Consider the following 19,045-nt stretch of genomic DNA (forward strand, 5'->3'; position numbering starts at 1 on the left):
CAAAGAAGTACCTCAAATAACTTGAAACAGAAGGAAATACAGTATCACCTACTTTTGTTTTTGCTTTTTCAAGCAGTGTCTCATCCCCAGTCTTCTAAAGACAGAATCACTTCCATACTGAGCAGGTGAGGCAGACTGACCACAAGGGCGGCATATCCATTCCCACTACAGTATTTGGCCCAGAGATGTTTGCTTAACAAAAGCTACTTCAGCTAGAACGTCCCCCAAGACTTCTCAGCTAGAGCTGTGGGGAGAAGAAAGAAGATGCTTTCTTCTCCTCAGAGTTTTTGCTTGTTAGTTTGTTTTAAGACATTCTTTTGTTTTTAAGATGATGCTCTCTCTCAGTCTTATTTTATTTATTTTTGGCCACATCTTGCAGGTAATGGGTATCTTAGTTCCCCGACCAAGGATGATTGACCCTGTGCCCCCTGCAGAGACAGTGCAGATTCTTAACCACTGGACTGCCAGGGAAGTCTTCAACTCTCCAGGGATTTTAGACTTAGAAACTGAGTTCCGGATGGCCGGTGTCTTCCAGCGTCTAGGAGAGAGAGTACCACTTAGACCTCTCAGTCCAGCTCTGCCCAGGCTTATCAGTTACATGAACCCTTAAAGTCTTTTTTCTAAAGACAGTTGGAGTTGGACTTTTGCCACTTAAAAGTAATAATTAACTTTGCTGAATATTTACCTTAGCAGCCACTGTAATGGTCACTTCATATGTATTAAGACTTGTTGAATCTGAATCTCCTGGTGAGATAGTGTTATTTAACAGGGAAAAATAATGCTAAAGCAAATTTTAAATAATTCTAAAGCAAATTTTAGAAAGTAAAGGTGTCGGGTGGGAGGGAAGCTCAAGAGGAGAGGATACACATATACATATAGCTGATTCATGCTGTTGTATAGCAGAAACGAACAACATTGTAAAGCAATTAAAATCCAGTTAAAAATAAATTTTAAGAAAAGGTATCAGAAAAAAATCAGGAAACTGCTAGAGAGAAAAGAGTACAGAAGGAGGATATGTCCTTCAGATATAAAAATGCACCAAAAGACACAGATCAATGAAACAAAATAAAGAGTAAAGAAATAGATTCAACCATAATGCGTGATAGAGATGAATAAAGGATGGAGTAATTGACAATTGTGTTGGCACAACCCCACTGCAATGAACACTCCATTCTTGCAGGGAATCCATACTTAACCTATGTGACACTGACTTGAAATTGACATTATCAGTAACAGGTCACTGGATCCCTATCATGCTTTATGCAAAAATTAAGTACAAGATGAATTAGAGAGTTAAATGTCAAAAACAGAGCCATGAAAATAACAAGACACATTTTAAGTGAATAATTGTATAATCTCAGAATGGAAATGATGTTTCTAAGCAAAACATACAGGCAGAAACCATTAAAGAAAAGATTGATGCACTTAACTACACAACAATTTAATGCTGTGCATGGTAAAAAGAACCAGACCGTGGCGGATGCATGTTGATGTATGGCAAAACCAATACAATATTGTAAAGTAAAAAAAATAAAAATAAATAAATAAAAAGAACCAGAAACAAATTTAAGAGAAAAATAAATAACCACGAGAATCATTTGACACATGATAAGATGCTGTCTTTAGTAAAACAAAAAGTCATTCTTCACATCAAGATTAATATCCTAATAGAACAATTAGCAAATACACAGGCAATCATAGAAGAAGCAATAGAAATAGTCAATAAACACTTGAAAATATATTTAACCTCATTAATAATAAATTAATTACTTGTCAATATAACCTATAACAAAATACCATTTTCGCATATTGGCAAAAATGAAAAAAATAATAAGAACAGACTTCTAAAAGTGAATCTGTTTCCAAAGCTGAAAATAAAGAAATTTCAATGAACTACAGGAACAATTAAGGATATTAATCCTTTCTTGGTCCCGTATGTCTTCCCTGTTCTGTTTTCGTTTTTCATTTGTTTCTGGGCCAAGGGGATTCGACTAGCGGTACCAGAGCTGAAGGGACCTGCTCCTTGGATTACCTACAAGGAGATCAAGCATGTCAGAACCAGAACTTGTATTAAGGATAATGGAGGTCAGGTTTCTCACTGTTGCAGAAAGGAGTTACAGATATGAACCCGGAGAAGATTAGATTAGATCCTGTGCTGATGGATTGGAATTGGAGATGTTTTCATGTGAATTCAGGGTTTTAAACAGACACAAAAGCCAACTTGAAATGAATTCTGGGACAATTGGAGCATCAGGATAAATAATATTAGTAATGTGATATAGAGTTTCCCTGGTGGCTCAGACGGTAAAGAATTTGCCTGCAATGTGGGAGACCTGGGTTTGATCTCTGGGTTGGGAAGATCCCCTTGAGGAAGGCATGGCAACTCCAGTATTCTTGCCTGGAGGATCCCATGGACAGAGGAGCCTGGAGGGCTACTGTCCTTGGGGTCACAAAGAGTCAGATATGACTGGGTGACTAAGCACTGCACATAATGTGATATAAACCATTGAATAAAATAGGAATCCATGAATATATAATATAAACAGATAGATAAATGGGGAAGAAGAGTCATTACCTTACAGCAGAATCCAAATTTATAAATGTACAAGGAATGATAGAATCAGATGAACATTTGGCAAACATCAAAATTATTTCAGGCAAGAATCAATGGATGCTAAAAAGTTTAATGAGAAACAGAATATTTGCATTACCTCAATATATCTCCCTACAAAATATTTACTATTTAAAGAAGTAGAAAATATTTATTAACTTTCCAATGTAAAATGTGGCAGACACCATCTTAACCAAAATCATCATCAATAGCAATAGGACTTCTGCTTCCAGGAAGATGGAGTGGGTGTACTTATCCCTGTTCTTTTTGCTGAATACAGCTGAAATCCTGGACATTGTCTAAGAAAAGAATATAACTTATGACTCAAAGGTGGATAAAAGTATGCACAATGAATAGGAGCTGAAGAGTAACACTGTGGTGAGTTCTGTGGATTTTCTTTTTGCTTCATGTAGTCCAAACTGGATATTGGAAAAGCCAGCTGCCTAGAAACTCCAATGGGTGTAGACAAAACAAAAGCCTGCAACTCTCAGGCCACAAAACCAGGCATGGGACAGCCTAGCAAGACAGAACTTCTGCACAGTAACCTCTCTGCTCTAGACAAACACCAAAGAAGAAAACACAGACTCACACTTCCTCACCACTAGCTAAGGTCTCATGGGGAGCCTCGGCTTGCCCTCTGACCAGGCTGCAATGAGGTGCCCTGGCTCCCCCACTGCGGTGGTATCAGAGAGGGCTAAGGAGGGAGCCAGAACTTTCATCCCTGCCATCCTGTCCCCTACCCTATGGTATCAGTGAGACCATGAGGAGAGCCTGGACATCCAATCCCAACTGGAACAAGGGATTTCTCCCCTTCCCTGCTGTGGGAAGGGGAGCAGTATAAGAAGAGGCCCAGGGGAGATCAGGACATCCACCTCCACCCAGGTAAGAGGCCACCTCTGCCTTCTGACAACAGTAAAGACCACGGTGAGGAGCAGCCATTAGGTACTCCTTCCTATGCTAGCTAGGGAGGCATCAAGAGAGGCCCAGTGAGGAACCTTGAATTCTAACCCCTGTTGGCAGTTAGGAAGGAGTGTCCCCTGACTCCTTCCACTACCTGAGTGGTATCAGAAGAACACAACTAGAACAGGAATTTTAAAGAAGATCCAGTCTCGTAAACTAATACCTAAAAAGTCCAGGCTACAATCAAAGATCACTCGTCATACCAATAACTAGAAAGATGTCAAAAGGAATGATAAAAGACAGTCATCAGATGCCCACCAAGAGATGGCAGGAATTTCTGAATTATCTGACAAATATTTTATAGCAACTCTCAGAAAAATGCTTCATTGAACAATTGCAAACACATCTGAAACCAAAAAAAAAAGAAGAAAGAAAAAAGTTCTCTCAAATAGAAGACATAAAGAACTGAATGAAAAATACAACAGCTGAAATAAAAGTTAACATCACCAGAAATGGTTCAAATTGACATTAAAGGCCTTTTGGTAAAACACAATAAGAGTACAGCGTCACTTCAGTGGTCTATAGTATTTCTGCCCAAAACTAACCTGCAGGAGAATCTAATCATGAAGAAACATCAAACAAAACCAAATGAAGGTGCATTCCACAGTTACTGGGTTGTACTTTTTCAAACTATTGAGGACAACAAAGAGAAGGTAGGCCTAAGGAACTGTTCCAGGTTGGAGAAGCTCAGAGGGAACCAAACACATGCTTCTGTATCAGCCCTGGAACGATGAAGCATGTTGAGTTAACTGTTGAAATCTGTAAGAGCCTGGGATTGGACAATAGTGTTATTTCTATGTTGATTTCCTGATTGTCATTATCATCATACTGTAGTTATATAGACGTATATAGTAGTGTGTGTATATGTACACACACACATATATATAGTCCTTGTTTTTAGGAAATATAGTCCCTCCTTAACCACGGTTTTGCTTTCCTTGGTTTAGTGACCCAAGTCCAGAAATATTAAATGGGGCTTCCCTGGTGGTCCAGTGGTTGAGAATCTGCCTTGCAATGCAGAGGACACCCGTTTGATCCCTGGTCCAGGAAGATCCCACATGCCATGGAGCAACTAAGCCTGTGTACCACAGCTACTGAGCCAGCTCTCTCTGCGCCAGAACTGCTGAGCCGTGTGCCACAACTATTGAAGCCCACGAGCTTAGAACCCATGCCCCACAACAAGAGAAGCCACTGCAGTGAGAAGCCTGTGCGCCACAAGACAGTAGCCCCCATTCCTCACAGGTAGAGAAAGCCCATGCGCAGCAGTGAAGACTCAGCCCAGCCCAAAATAGATCATCTCAGATGGAAAATTCCAGAAATAAGCAATTCCTGATTTTTAAACTGGCCACCATTCTGAGAATGATGATGAAAGCTCGCACCATCCTGTTCTATCAAGCCTCCCTTTGTCCACTATATCCTGCCTGTTAGTCTCCATCATTAGACCTGCGATTTAGGTAGTACAGTGCTTGTGTTCAAGTAGATCTTACCTTACTCAGTAATGGCCCCAAAGCACAAGAGGAGCGGTGCTGGCAATTTGGACATACCGAAGAGAAACTGTAAAGGGCTTTCTTTAAGTGAAAAGGTGAATGCTGTAGACTTAATAAGGCAAGAAATATTGTAGCTATGAAATTGTGAAGGAAAAGGACATTTCTGCTAGTATTGCCGCAGCACCTCAAACTGCAAAAGTACAGCCACAGTATACAATTAAGCGCTTAGATAAAACGGAAAAGACAACAAATTTGTTCAGTAAGTTATTTTGATAGGAAGACCATAGTTACATAATTTTTATTACATATATTGTTATAATTGTTCTATTTTTTAGTCACTGTTGTTTCTCTTACTGTGCCTAATTCATAAATTAAGCTTTATCATAAGTATGTACATATGTGTAGGAAACTATGGTATATATGAGGTACTTTTCCAGTAGCCATGTATGGATGTGAGAGGTGGACTATAAAGAAAGCTGAGGCCAAAGAATTGATGCTTTTGAACTGTGGTGTTGAAGAAGACTCTTGAGAGTCCCTTGGACTTCAAGGAGATCCAACCAGTCCCTCTTAGAGGAGATCAGTCCTGAATATTCATTAGAAGGACTGATGCTGAAGCTGAAACTCCAATACTTTGGTCACCTGATGTGAAGAGCTGACTCATTTGAAAAGACCCTGATGCTGGGAAAGATTAAGGGCAGGAGGAGAAGGGGACAACAGAGGATGAGATGGTTGGATGGCATCACCAACTCAATGGACATGAGTTTGGGTAAACTCTGGGAGTTGGTGATGGACAGGAAGGTCTGGCGTGCTGTGACCCATGGGGTCGCAAAGAGTCTGACAAGACTGAGCAACCCAACTGAACTGAACTGTCCACAGTTGCAGGCATCCACTGAGGGTCTTGGGACATATCCCCTGAGGGTAAAGGGAATTACTGTACACAAGGGTGCATTGAAGGGTAATTACAACCACTTCAGCAGTTAACTCTCAAATGGCTCAGGGGAAAATCATATGCATACATAGGCTCAGAAGGCAAATAGGATAAGTTATCAACAATTGGGGGAATTAGTTAAAAGTCATACAGAAAGTATTTGTCTAATTTTTTTCAACTTCTCTATCAGTTTTAAATTATTTCAAAATAAAAAGTTAACATAGGAAACTGGTTAAATAAATTATGGTACAGAGAATTATGTAATTGTTAAAAATTATTCTAAAGACTTCTATTAATATGGACATGAACAAATATATGATCTCTCTGATATAGTAAATGACCAAAAAGGCAAGTTTACAAAATAACGTAACTTTAAATTTTTTTTACGATCAGTTTCTATTAGTTCTATGATCAGAAAACACCAAACCTATTCTATGGGCAGTGAGGGAGGAGCAGAGCAAAGAAAAGACAGCAACCAACCAGACACCATTGTTCTGATTTCCTGGTTAATACACCATATTTATTTATTTATCTAATAAATTATATTTATGCTTGTAGAAGGACTAAAATCAGGGCAATAATGACCACCAAACTCTGGGAGATTGTGAAGGACAGGGAAGCCCACTGCAGACCATGGGGTCATAAAGAGTCAGACACGACTTAGCGACTGGACAACAACAAAATTACCACCAGTGTGAGATACATTTGGTTCTTACAGTTCTTATACATTAATAAACTGATTTTCTCAGCTTTATGCATTAGTCTCTTATTAACTTGATTATGGTAAGTTAGCAGTGAAAGACGCTCAGTCGTGTCCAACTCTTTGCAACCCCATGGACTGTATAGTCCATTGAGTTCTCCAGGCCTGGGTTGGGAAGATCCCCTGGAGATGGGAAAGGCTACCCACTCCAGTAGTCCATGGGGTGGCAAAGAGTCGGACACAATTGAGCAACTTTCACTTTCTTAATACTGGAGTGGGTCGCCTTTCCCTTCTCCAGGGGATCTTCCCAACCCAGGGATCGGACCCAGGTCTCCCGCATTGTGAGAGGATTCTTTATCAGCTGAGCCACAAGGGAAGCCCAAGAATACTGGAGTGGGTAGCCTATCCCTTCTCTAGAGGATCTTCCCAACCCAGGAATTGAGCCGTGGTCTCCTGCATTGCAGGTAGATTCTTTACCAACTGAGCTATCAGAGAAGCCATGGTAAGTTAAAGTCATTACAGATGCAGTCACCTCTGGATGGATCAGCACAAAATAATCCCAGAACCAACAGAACCCAGATCCTAAATGTGCAGGGCTTGCTGAGCACTGCCAGCCTGTGGGATCCGTCGAGCATCCTTGGGGTAGCTCCCTCTGGATCCTTTCACCAAACTGGACCAATGAGTCCAGCACTCACCAGAGAGCAGGTTTTAGTATAGAGAAGGAGAAACTTCAAAGCCCCACATACGAAGTTATAAAACAGATCCTCAATCTTTGAAAAGAGGTTTTCTGACAACATGAGAAAAGCTAACATAATCCCTGTCTTCATGAGTTAAAAGGGGGAGGTGTGCATTCTCAGGGCACTCAAGCCGTTTTCAGTGACGACATCCGTATAAGGATTAGGACCAGTGCTGAGGGGAAGGATGTGTGTCCATTTAACATGTTTTAAGTTAGTGATGCAAGCTTGAATACCTCTACTAGAAAATCACCCTGGGCACGCTCAGGATTGATTGTTCACACAATGAGGCAGATTCTTGCTTCTCCTCTTTCCTACCACTTTCTATCAGGGTCAATGAAGACGACAAATATAAATGCTGTTTTTTTCCCTAGCGGGCCTGTTAAATTGATGAATAAGGAAGTTGAAACTAATGACAAAAAGCAGTTTATGAACAATGCTAGATTTCAGTTTTTGTATCATCCTGCGTTCCATACTGGATCACCAACACTCACTGGTAAATAATTTGATCCAATTCTGAAGTCATAGAGAATTTAACCACTCTTCTCAAAGGTAATATTTAAGAATCATCTTTGTCACAGTTTTATTTAGCTATAGAATTAGAAAGAGTGTATAGTGCCAGAATGGTTTCAACTAATTTGAAGATGGATAAAGGTGAGTCATCAGCTAGTTGTACTAAGAACACAGTAGGCAGAAGTCTTAATCTCAAAGCATACTTCTCAATAAATACTTACTTCTTCCCATGATGATGCAGTTTTTACATAACACAGAGAGATAAGAAGTGGGAAAAAGTGGCTTATGTATAATTTTTCTTTACAAAAAGAAATAAGGTGTACCATTTTAAGAAATTCTCTCAAACACTGCTTTCAAATGTTTTTTGCACTATAATTTATATAAAATATTTCATTATTATATATATTCGAGTAGTGCTAAAGGAGATATACATTTTAACTCCAAATATTAATATTTTATAAAGACATAAAAAGGACTCATCTTTTTAATTGAAACTAGATATTTCAATATCTGTTAGGACTTTTGTCCCCTATGAGAGGAAGCTAACACCCAAGGAATAAAAGAAAAAAATCAAACTTTTTACCTCTTTGTAGTTAATACTCCCATCCTGAAGGTGGAGAAACTCCAGAGCTCTGTGTCCTGAAAGAATGAGTATATAAATGAATTAAATCCAACTATAACTGAAAACAGAACTGCCTGAAGATCATTTTAAAAGGAAAAGATAAAATTTTGTGCTTGTAACTGTCAAGGAAGTGGGACGTGACAATTTAGTTTGTACTAGTAATTTTCATTAGCCGATAGTTAGATTCAAACAATATTTATATTGTTAGGATACAAATCAAAATTACAGTTTCTGCTTAACTAGCTCTTACGACCTTGGGTAAGTTACATTACCTCTCTAGGCTTCAGTTCCCCCCTATGTAAAATTAAGTAAATAACATCCACCTTATAGGTTTGGTGAGAGAATCACACACACAAAAAAGAAAAAGGCTAAGTGATGAGCTAATGACTGACACATGTCAAAAACTCAAATAGAAGTTATATTTTGCTTCAACAACTCACTGGGGTAGAGAAACCAAGTTTATCGTACAATACAGGGTGTAAACCATGGACTGAATCAATGACCCACAAGTGTTTTCTCATTGGACTACTTTAGAAGGAGGAAAAAAGTCTCAAAAAGCCATGTGCTCCACCCACACACCCACACCCATAAGATATGCACACCCACACCCTCAATCTTCTTAGTATCAATAACAGGAACACTCCTTGTGAAGAGATAGTCAAAGGTGACACCTTATTTCTATTGGAAGTCACATCCACAGAAATGTAGCCACTACCATAAGCATTTATATCATAAAGAGACAAAGTTGTAGCAGACAGAAATAACAGATATATAGGATTATAGAGGTTTACAGACTGAAACCAATGAAGGAGGCCAATTCTAATTAACTCACAAAAATGTCAATCATCCACACAGGCCTTATATAAGAAGTGAAAACAAGAACCAAGATATTTATGAAATCATGTACATTATTGGCAAATAATTATCAAAGTTTTAATCTCTTTGTATAAGAATCCTCACAATCTGCGCAGATTTGGAATTGCCTTCAATTATGTCCACATAAACATGTTATATTTATGTTAACATATTAATTATTAGAGCCCTTGTTTGGCACCTACTGAAGAAAGGCAAGCAATTATCTGAATTTTAAAAATTTTGAAATTTCATCTGTCTTGCAAATTTTTTAACTCTAAAGATTAAAAAGTTGAATATCCTCACTTATATTTGTTCCTCTTTGGCCCACTGCTAAAGTTTTTAGCAATTTCAGTTTCACAGAACTTAGATGTGTAAGATAATTTAGAATTCATTAAGAAGTTCAGCCCCCTCATTTTGCAAAAGAGAAAGAGAAAGTGAGTTTCCCAGAGTCACTCATGTAGTTTATAGCAGAGCTGGTATTAAAACCTACACCTGATTCTCTTTTCCACTGTCTCCTGACTCTAACATCTAACATTTTAGATGTTAAATGACTCTAACATTTTAGCATAGATGTTTCATGAAAGAATACTGGACCAACTGTTAGGATATGTAATTCTAGACTAGGTCACTAACGAGTTAGCTGTGAAAACTCTCTGCGATCAATTTCCTCTGTTGTAAAATAAAGGAACTATACTCAGTGACTTCTAGTATTCCTTCAAATCATAATTCTGTGATAATATAGTTCCTGCCCAGCAGAGCTCAATGTTCTGTTTTGCACTGATAAATTTTCATATGTTTTTTAAATTGGGGGATAGTTGCTTTACAATGCTGTGTTAGTTTCTGCTGTACAACAACGTTGAGTCAGTCATAAATATGCATATATCCCCTCCCTCTTAAGCCTCCGTGCCCTCTTTCCAAATTTTCATTTTTCATTCATAATCCTGTTCTGCTTTGAACCTTCTAGAGGTAGCATAACTAAAACATTGCTACTGTTTTTATCTAAAGAGTAAAAAAACATTACGAATACATTTCATCCAAGAACCAACCTTTTGTGCTACCATCTACTTTTATCCAGATCACTCAGCCTTTGCCCCGAGCTCACAGGCATCGGCTTATTATATCCCCAGGCTCCCCAAATCCTGCCATCATTCTGGGTATCTCTAATACCAGGGACCATTCAAATTCCCCCGCTTCCTTGCTCTCCCTGAAGCCAACCATCTTTAAAGCCGTTTGACTCAGGGGACCCAGTCCCGTGGCTACATGTGGTCCTTCACATATACTTGAAAATGTAAAAACAAAAATAGATTCCTCTACTCCTACCATACTACCCCCATTTTTCTCTTCTCCTATTCTATCAGTTCTTATGCTTCATGGGACACCCCCCGCCCCCACCCAAGTTTATCCAGTTCCTGTTTCCCCATGCAGAGAAACAGCCCGAGACCCAGTGATCAAAGCACCTTTCTGCTTCTCCATGGACTTCACTCCGATAGTCAGTCCCCAGCCCTGGACGACTCCAGCCTGGGCTTTCTCCCCTTCGCTGCCGCATGGCTCAAGGCAGCAGGGGAACTTGTTGTCAACAAGTGGGATAGATTTTAAATCCTCTCCTTAACGTTTCTGACAGATACACTGTCCTTCATACCATGACAAGAGGCTGCCACTTACCTATTTCTATGTGTGTCGAAATGCCACATGGTGAACTTCTAGGGCAGAGGAAGCCCAGTAGCATCAGCAGTCCTGACCAGAATCTGAAAGCAGACATGCTCTCATTACTCCCCGCTCCTATGGTGACGAGCAATGCTCAGAGCTGCGGCAGCACGGAGTCTAGAAGCCTGGCCCAGACCAGCTGCTCTCCCTCTAACCAGGTCACTGACACGGGAAACCCTGCCTCATTTCAAAATAATATCATTTCCCAGTGAAGTCAACTGTTTAACTACTGTTTAACTTCACCAGGACAGCAAACAAACTCCACCTGGGAGAGGAAAGAAAAAAAAAAAAAAGGGATAAACTGAAATCTCAATGCCTCCCGGTAGGAGCATTCCCATCACCTGACTCTGGTTTCTCCTGGATTTCTTTTTAATATGACATTTGGATGGAGATGCAAAGTTGTCTCCAAATATTCTTTGCTTTCTTTAAAAAAAAAAAGATATTGATAACCTTTATCTTTAAAAGATATTGATTGTATTGATAATCTATATATTGGACCACCTCACCTCACAAGAGTCAATTTCTCTTGCATTTTTTCCGCACATATATCTGGTTGCCCTGCTTCCTCGGCCTCTGCAGCCACAAGTGCTGGGAAGGGTTTTATGATGATCAGTTGGAACCAGCTTCTCTTTCAGTATTTGGCAACAGATAATGACACGTGTATGGGATTACACAACAGCAACTACTCCTGGTCTCTTTCTCCCTGGCTGTTCTTATAGCACTTATCCAGAACCTGCTGCCTGGCCAGATTCCTGCAAGCAAAGATGCTGATAACACTTTCAGCGGGGGAGAGGGGAGTGTGAGTGGGGAGAGACAGATTTTGGACCAAGAAAGAAGGATTCAGAAAATGAGAGGTTCAGAATACACCTGACATTACAAGTATGCAATCTATTGCACTTAATCAATGGGAGAACTTAGGTGTAACTCTTTGTAGAAATGATGGTGATCTTAAAGCTCGAATGACGCATAACATTAGAAGCAGGAAAGTTGATTTTGAAAGAGGGGGAGGACACAGCGTTCATTCTCAGGTGAGCCAAATGGAAGAGAAGAAGAGAAGACGGGATGGTCTGAGACCCTCGGGTGTCTGCCAAGTTTCCTTTGCTCCTGCAAATCCCCAAGGAAAACAATGCTAACAGCTCTTCCCCAACCCCGATGGCATGAGGCCCTGCTGCTCCTGACTGTAGGTCAGAGGCCATAAACTGAGTGTTTTGTTTGGCAAATGGACTGTTTTATAAACTTAGGCCATTTTTTTTTTTAAACAGGAAAAATCTGCATATAAATCTAGATTTCTGGGAATTTGCTGCTGGTCCACTGGCTACGACTCTGTGCTTTCACTAGCTGAGAGCCCCAGGTTCAATTCCTGGTGTGGGAAATAAGATCCCAAAAGCTGTGCAGCACAACCTAAAACACAAACAAAAAACCTGACTTCTAGCTGTTTTTAAAAAACAAACAAAGAACTGGCTTCATGAACTGATGCCCCCATGTGTGAGGACCATCAACTGGACTCCATCCAGCTGGCAGGTCTCTGTCCCCAGCCAGAGGTACCCTCCCCACGTTCCCCCGTCCCCACCAGCCACACGATATGTGCAGACTACCGGACCCTTCTGGCCACCAGAGGCCATGGAGTTTGCTCCCTTCTCACTCCGAGTTTTCTCCCTTCTCACTCTGAGTTTTCTGAAGCCTACATGGTGAGAGGGTGGTGATTACAATTTAGGGCTCTGGTAAGCCCAGAAGAACTTTCCCTGGTGGCTCAGACAGTAAAGAGTCTGCCTGCCATGCGGGAGACCCAGGTTCGATCCCTGGCTCAGGAAGATCCCCTGGAGAAGGAAATGGCAACTCACTCCAGGATTCTTGCCTGGAAAAGCCCACACACAGAGGAGCCTGGTGGGCTACAATCCATGGAGTCAAAAAGAGTTGGACATGACTGAGCAACTTCACTTCACAAGCCCAGAAGACTCAGGAGTATTCAGTGACTGACAAAGTAAGAGGTCTGCAAAGGGTCAACAGGGAAGATGAAGCACTGCCTGAAAACGGTATCTAATCAGATTTAATAAGACAAATCCATCCACAAAGCTCCAGAGAAAGAAACAGGTTCAGGGATCCGTAACTAAGCAATACTAATCCCGAGTTTCTCATTACATATAATTTTTGTGTTTACAGTTCAGAATGACTTAATTTTATGCATGCAACAGAACAAGAGGTAATTACTTGCTTAGGCAGTCTAGTGTGATAGTTATGAGATAGGGCCTTTACAGAACAATACTGCTTGAGCTTTTGTGAAGTTTGTATTACCTTTGTAACCATGAAAACAAAGATATGACTTTTAAAGGAAAGTTAAAATGCAGCTTGCAATATTAAGAAAACTATCTGACAAATGTGTATGGAATTATTTTTCTTTCCACCCCCTGCCCTCTTTCCTAATACAGGTGGCTTCGTCATAAAATAGAGAGCATGAGTCTACCATTCAGAGCTTTTCTATAAATAGAGATGCAAGTTGAGAAGTAAACAAGCAGGTCCATTAAGGAATGGGGGCAGGAAGTATAAGCTTGAGCACAAGGCCTTGGGTTTCATTTGGGTCCTTGTTCTACTGCCTTCTATTGGGGTGACACTGGACAAAGTTACTAGAAGTTTATTTGTCTCAGTTTCCTTACTTATAAAATTATCCATAAAAAATGGGAATAATAATACTGCCCACCACATAGGATCGTCATGAAGATCAATGATTAAATATGGAAACATGCTTAGAATAGAGACTGGTACACAGTTTAAGTGTTCAATACACGTTGGCTTCCCCAGGGGCTCAGTGCTAAAGAATCCATCTGCCAATGCAGGAGATGCTGGTTCTATCCCTCAGTCAGGAAGATCCCCTGGAAAGGGACATGGCAAGACACTCCAGTATATTTTGCCTGGTAAATCCCATGAGCAGAGGAGCCTGGCGGGCTATACAGTCCATGGCGTGGCAAAGAGTCGGAAATGAGTTAGCAACTAAACAACAATATCGTTGTTCAAAAGAATTTGAATTTTGCCTTTCTATAAGATATACCTAGGACTTCTATTGAGGGAATTCCCTGGTGATCCAGTGGTTGGGACCCAGCGCTTTCACTGTTGGGGCCCAGCTCGATCCCTGGTCAGGAACTAAGATCCCACAAGCCCCTCTCTCCCCCAAAAGACTTCTACTGTGTAACTATATTCCTTATTGGATTCAAAAATAAGAAAAATAATTTTACACTCAAGATATACAGCAATACATTTTTAATAACAATATAGATTTGTATATAAATCCAGCACTGGGTAGGGCGTTTAAAGTGAAGCCAGATCTCCTTGTATAGATAAATGAAATACAATTTAAGGTCCAGAAACGTTTGAGATAAAGCAGACACTTTCAGCTCACATCTACACATTCTAATATGCTGCTGTCATTATAGAGTCCTTAGAGTGAAAGGAAGAGAGGATGGAGAAAGGTAAAAGCTAGGAGGTGGAGGTGCTCAGGACAGGGGAAAGCCAAGGGGAAAGGAAGAAAGGTCCCTGTCACTAGGTGGTCTTATCCTTTCAAGCCCTGGTGAACACACCTGGCCAGCTCTGGGAGGTGTCAGGGCAGCCTAGAAGCAAGATGGGAGTCAGGAGGGAATCATTCCTGCTCTGAATGGGAGTTTACAAAGAGCACAGAATAGTGGGGGAGTCAGGCAAGGGACATGGTGAATTTCCTAGGCCCTCGGCACTTTTGCCTTGGTGGGGGCCTCCTCTTTCATAAGAATAAATATTTTTCTTTTAAAAAAAATCACTTTTACATCTGTATTGGTATCAAGGTTAATATCTTAATACTTAAAATCTTATTTTTTAATGCTGACTTTATAAGAAGGGAATATTTTTGTGTTCCCATAAAAATACTATGGGCCCTACGCAGAGTGGGCACCGTTTGAAATAGAACCTTGGAAAAATAAGAGTAATTTCAGATCAAGAGAAGCAACACAGCCGACTTCATTATTCTGGGCCTTAGTTTGGTCAACAAAACAGATTTCCCCAAACCTTAGAAATCAACCATCCATAGAGCTCCCTCTGCAGGCAGAAGATGGAAACACACCAGTTCCCCAGGCCAGTTCAGTTCAGCTGCTCAATCATGTTCGACTCTTTGCAAATCCATGGACTGCAGCATGCCAGGCTTTCCTGTCCCAACTCCCCATCACCAACTCCCGGAGCCTACTCAAACTCAGCACTGCCTCTCACCCACAATTCCTTCAATAGAATGCATGAAAGATTAAACTTTGAAAGTGCAAGTAGCTCAGTTGTGCCCAACTCTTTGAAACCCCATGGACTGTAGCCCGCCAGGCTGCTCTGTCCATGAAATTCTCCAGGCCAGAACACTGGAGTGGGTAGATGTTCCCTCCTCCAGGGGATCTTCCCGACCCAGGGATTGAACCAAGGTCTTCCTCATTATAGACGGATTTTTTAACCATCTGAGCCACCAGGGAACCCAATGCTATTGCCATTTCTGCTACAAATGTGACCGACTCAAGAATGAATGACAGTAACTCAGCAAAAACCAAAGTCAAAATATAAAGTACAACCTCGGCCTTTCACAAAAAAAATCTAGAAAAAGTTGAAGAGCCCACTGTTCGGTTCAGTTCAGTCGCTCAGTTGTATCCGACTCTTTGCGACCCCATGAATAGCAGCATGCCAGGCCTCCCTGTCCATCAACAACTCCCGCCCCAGAGTTCACTCAAACTCACATCCATCGAGTCAGTGATGCCATCCAGCCATCTCATCCTCTTTCGTCCCCTTTTCCTCCTGCCCCCAATCCCTCCCAGCATCAGAGTCTTTTCCAATGAGTCAACTCTTCGCATGAGGTGGCAAAGTACTGAAGTTTCAGCTTTAGCATCATTCCTTCCAAAGAAATCCCAGGGCTGATCTCCTTCAGAATGGACTGGTTGGATCTCCTTCCAGTTCAAGGGACTCTCAAGAGTCTTCTCCAACACCACAGTTCAAATTCTTTGGCACTCCGCTTTCTTCACAGTCCAACCCTCACATCCATACATGACCACTGGGAAAACCTTGACTAGACGGACCTTTGTTGGCCAAGTAATATCTCTGCTTTTCAATATGCTATCTAGGTTGGTCATAACTTTCCTTGCTAGGAGTAAGCATCTTTTAATTTCATGGCTGCAGTCACCATCTGCAGCGATTTGCCCACTGTTAGGGAAACTAAATAGTCTTGTTTAGATTTCAGAGACAAAGCAGGGAAGCCTTCTGACCTTGCTTCTAACCTGCCTGGACACTACCTTGACTCTGAGTGCAAGATTTGATAGATAAGCCCCATACATAAGATAGGGTACCTACCTTCCCTGGAGGGGATTAGGCCAACCAAGCCCCAGGCTTAACAAAATTCCAAGTTTTACAGGACAAAACAAACAGCCTTAACATGAAATCAGAGCTGCAATTTGCTCACAGATTGATGATGATATCAGTTTATGTCCTGGGATTATAAGCAGGAGCCTTGAACTGTGAAATTAAAAAGAAATTTAATGAAATTAAGACACTTGCTCCTTGGAAGAAAAGCTATGACAAACCTAGACAGCGTATTAAAAAGCAGAGACAATGCCAACAAAGGTCTGAATAGTCAAAGATATGTTTTTTCCAGTAGTCACGTATGGATCTGAGAGTTGGACCATAAAGAAGGCTGAGCACTGAAGAATTGATGTCTTGAAACTGTGGTGTTGGAGAATATTCTTGAGAGTCCCATGGACAGCAAGGAGATCAAACCAGTCAATCCTAAAGAAAATCAGCCTTGAATATTCATTGGAAAGACTGATGCTAAAGCTCCAATATCTTGGCCACCTGATACAAACAGTCAATTCATTGGAAAAGACCCTGATGCTGGGAAAAATTGAAAGCAGGAGGAGAAGAGGACCACAGAGGATGAGATGCTTGGATAGCATCACCGACTTGATGGACATGAGTTTGAGCAAGCTCTAGGAGATGGTGAAGAACAGGGAAGACTAGCAGTTTGCAGTCCATGCGGTTGCAAAGAGCCAGATATGAGTGAGCAACTGAACGACTACTGAACTGTAATTTTTCACCCACAGAGCAGACTCACTTCCTGGGACATTTTCCCAGTTGGGACTCCAGATGAGCTGTGTCATGGGACTTCCCAGTGCTAAGTCTGGATGTTAGTCAAAACCCAATTTGATGATGTATCCTCTGCTGTTTCTATTTCTTTTTTAACATTAATATATTGAAAGTAAGCTGGATAATTCTCTAACAAATATTGGTATTATTTGTTTGTATATAACGAGTGGCTTGTTAACAAATCCTTTGAACCTGAGAAGGGAAAACTTTCTGTGAAACACCACAGGCTCTATCTACCAAAGCCAGCAAGAGCCTCTCCTCTTAGTAGAAATATAGGGAGTTTTTTGGGACTAGTGATCCTAAATCAACTCAGAGAGTTAGGTTTCATTTGAACCCACAGACTCTGAGTATAGGCCTGCTATTTATATCCTCATCAAAGTTGAGGCTTCCTTGCTACTTCCAGAGTTTTAGGCAAAGTCTAATTGTGATCATACCTTGGTTGTTTGATTTTGACAAAAGGGTCCTGTTGACTCCCTGGTGGCCTAACTTTTGTCAGCTACAAATTGGCACTTGCCAAGAGCATTGTTAGCTACCGAACAAAAGCATTTGCCATCTGCCTCTGCGGAGATTGAAGCATCTGCCTGGTGCTACAGCTGTTGAACTTCAACACTCCCTGAGGGAATTCAGGGTGGAGGGAGGCACTCTGTGCTCCAGGGAATCTGGTGGGACAGGTCTTTAGACAGTTGGACATTTTCAGGAACTGATTTCATGATTCCAATACTTGGATCTCCTCATATCTAGAAAGGAGCTAAAAGCACTAAATCTCTTCAGGGTGACATCAGAGCCTCCTGACTAGCAGAAAAGTGAAAGTCAAAGTCGCTCAGTTGTGTCCTGCTCTTTGCGACCCCCTGGACTCTCTAGGCCAAAATACTGGAGCGGGTAGCCTTTTCCTTCTCCAGGGGATCTTCCCAACCCAGGGATCGAACCCACGTCTCATGCACTGCAGGAGGATTCTTTACCAACTGAGCCACAAGGGAAGCCCGACTAGCAGAAAATCTTTTGTAAAATGAGCGTTTACTTGTATTGAACTCCCTCCTTCACCAAAATCTTATATACTGACCTCCCTCCTCCCCCTCTTTGGAGCAGTCTCTTAGAGCTGAGGTGCTGCCTCCCGGGCTGCAGTCCTAATTTTGCCCCAAATAAAACTTAACTAGAAACTCTCAAATTGTGCATCTTTTTAGTGGACATTTTAATCTCACTAGTTGTTTGACCCAGGTCAGCTAGCATGGATTTTAACACTGAGCTGAATTTAAGGTAGCAACTGTACCGAGCCTTATACCTTCTCCCACAACAAACCTATGGGGCAGGTTATCATTCCATCCCACAAAGCAGCGGACCCAGGGTAAAGGACTTGTGGAAGGTCACAAGGCTTGTCAACAAGAGATTCTGAGTTTGATCCAAGTCTGTTCCTCTCCAAAGGCGCTTATATCAAGGGCATCCCTGCTCCCAGTTAACGCAGAAATAGACAAGCATCCAGGCAGCAGAACGCTGGGCCACACTGCACCCCCTCCGAGAACACTTGCCCCAGATTCTAAATGCACAGGAGCTACGACAGTGAAGCATGCTGCTCACGTCCTAAGAAACTGGGGCTGACATCGGCACATCCATGGACCAAGCACTAATTCCAGCGGCGGGGAAAGTTGGTTGCGGGATTGGTGGTGAGAGGGAGCGGCGGAGGGGCTAAGGAATAGTTACAAAGCTGACGCGGGTCCGCAGGCGCCGCTACCAGCGAGCTTTCCCATTCGCATCCGCGATCCTTCCCAGGTCGCGCAGGAAGCCAAGCCTGCTGGCGCCCTCGGTCAATCAAG

At 41.5% G+C, this 19,045-nt stretch overlaps 1 protein-coding gene across 2 annotated transcripts in view; it reads right to left on the reverse strand.

Annotated features, from left to right (window-relative positions):
* Positions 1-18,952, reverse strand: part of GPLD1 (glycosylphosphatidylinositol specific phospholipase D1) — a 60,109-nt gene extending 41,157 nt beyond the window's left edge. Inside the window, exons 1-3 of one of the 2 annotated variants that reach the window (XM_055570776.1) lie at positions 18,810-18,952; positions 11,073-11,155; positions 8,517-8,572 (exon numbers count right to left, since the gene is read on the reverse strand). In XM_055570776.1, the coding sequence (XP_055426751.1) occupies positions 8,517-8,572; positions 11,073-11,155; positions 18,810-18,841 (171 nt within the window). In that variant the 5' untranslated portion in view covers positions 18,842-18,952. Of the gene's footprint in view, positions 1-8,516; positions 8,573-11,072; positions 11,395-18,809 lie in introns of those variants that run through there. The other variant, XM_055570777.1, reaches the window with a different exon arrangement.
* Positions 18,953-19,045: the final 93 nt, after the last annotated feature.

The sequence above is a fragment of the Bubalus kerabau genome, chromosome 3 (assembly GCF_029407905.1).
Source record: "Bubalus kerabau isolate K-KA32 ecotype Philippines breed swamp buffalo chromosome 3, PCC_UOA_SB_1v2, whole genome shotgun sequence".
Lineage (NCBI taxonomy): Eukaryota > Metazoa > Chordata > Mammalia > Artiodactyla > Bovidae > Bubalus > Bubalus kerabau.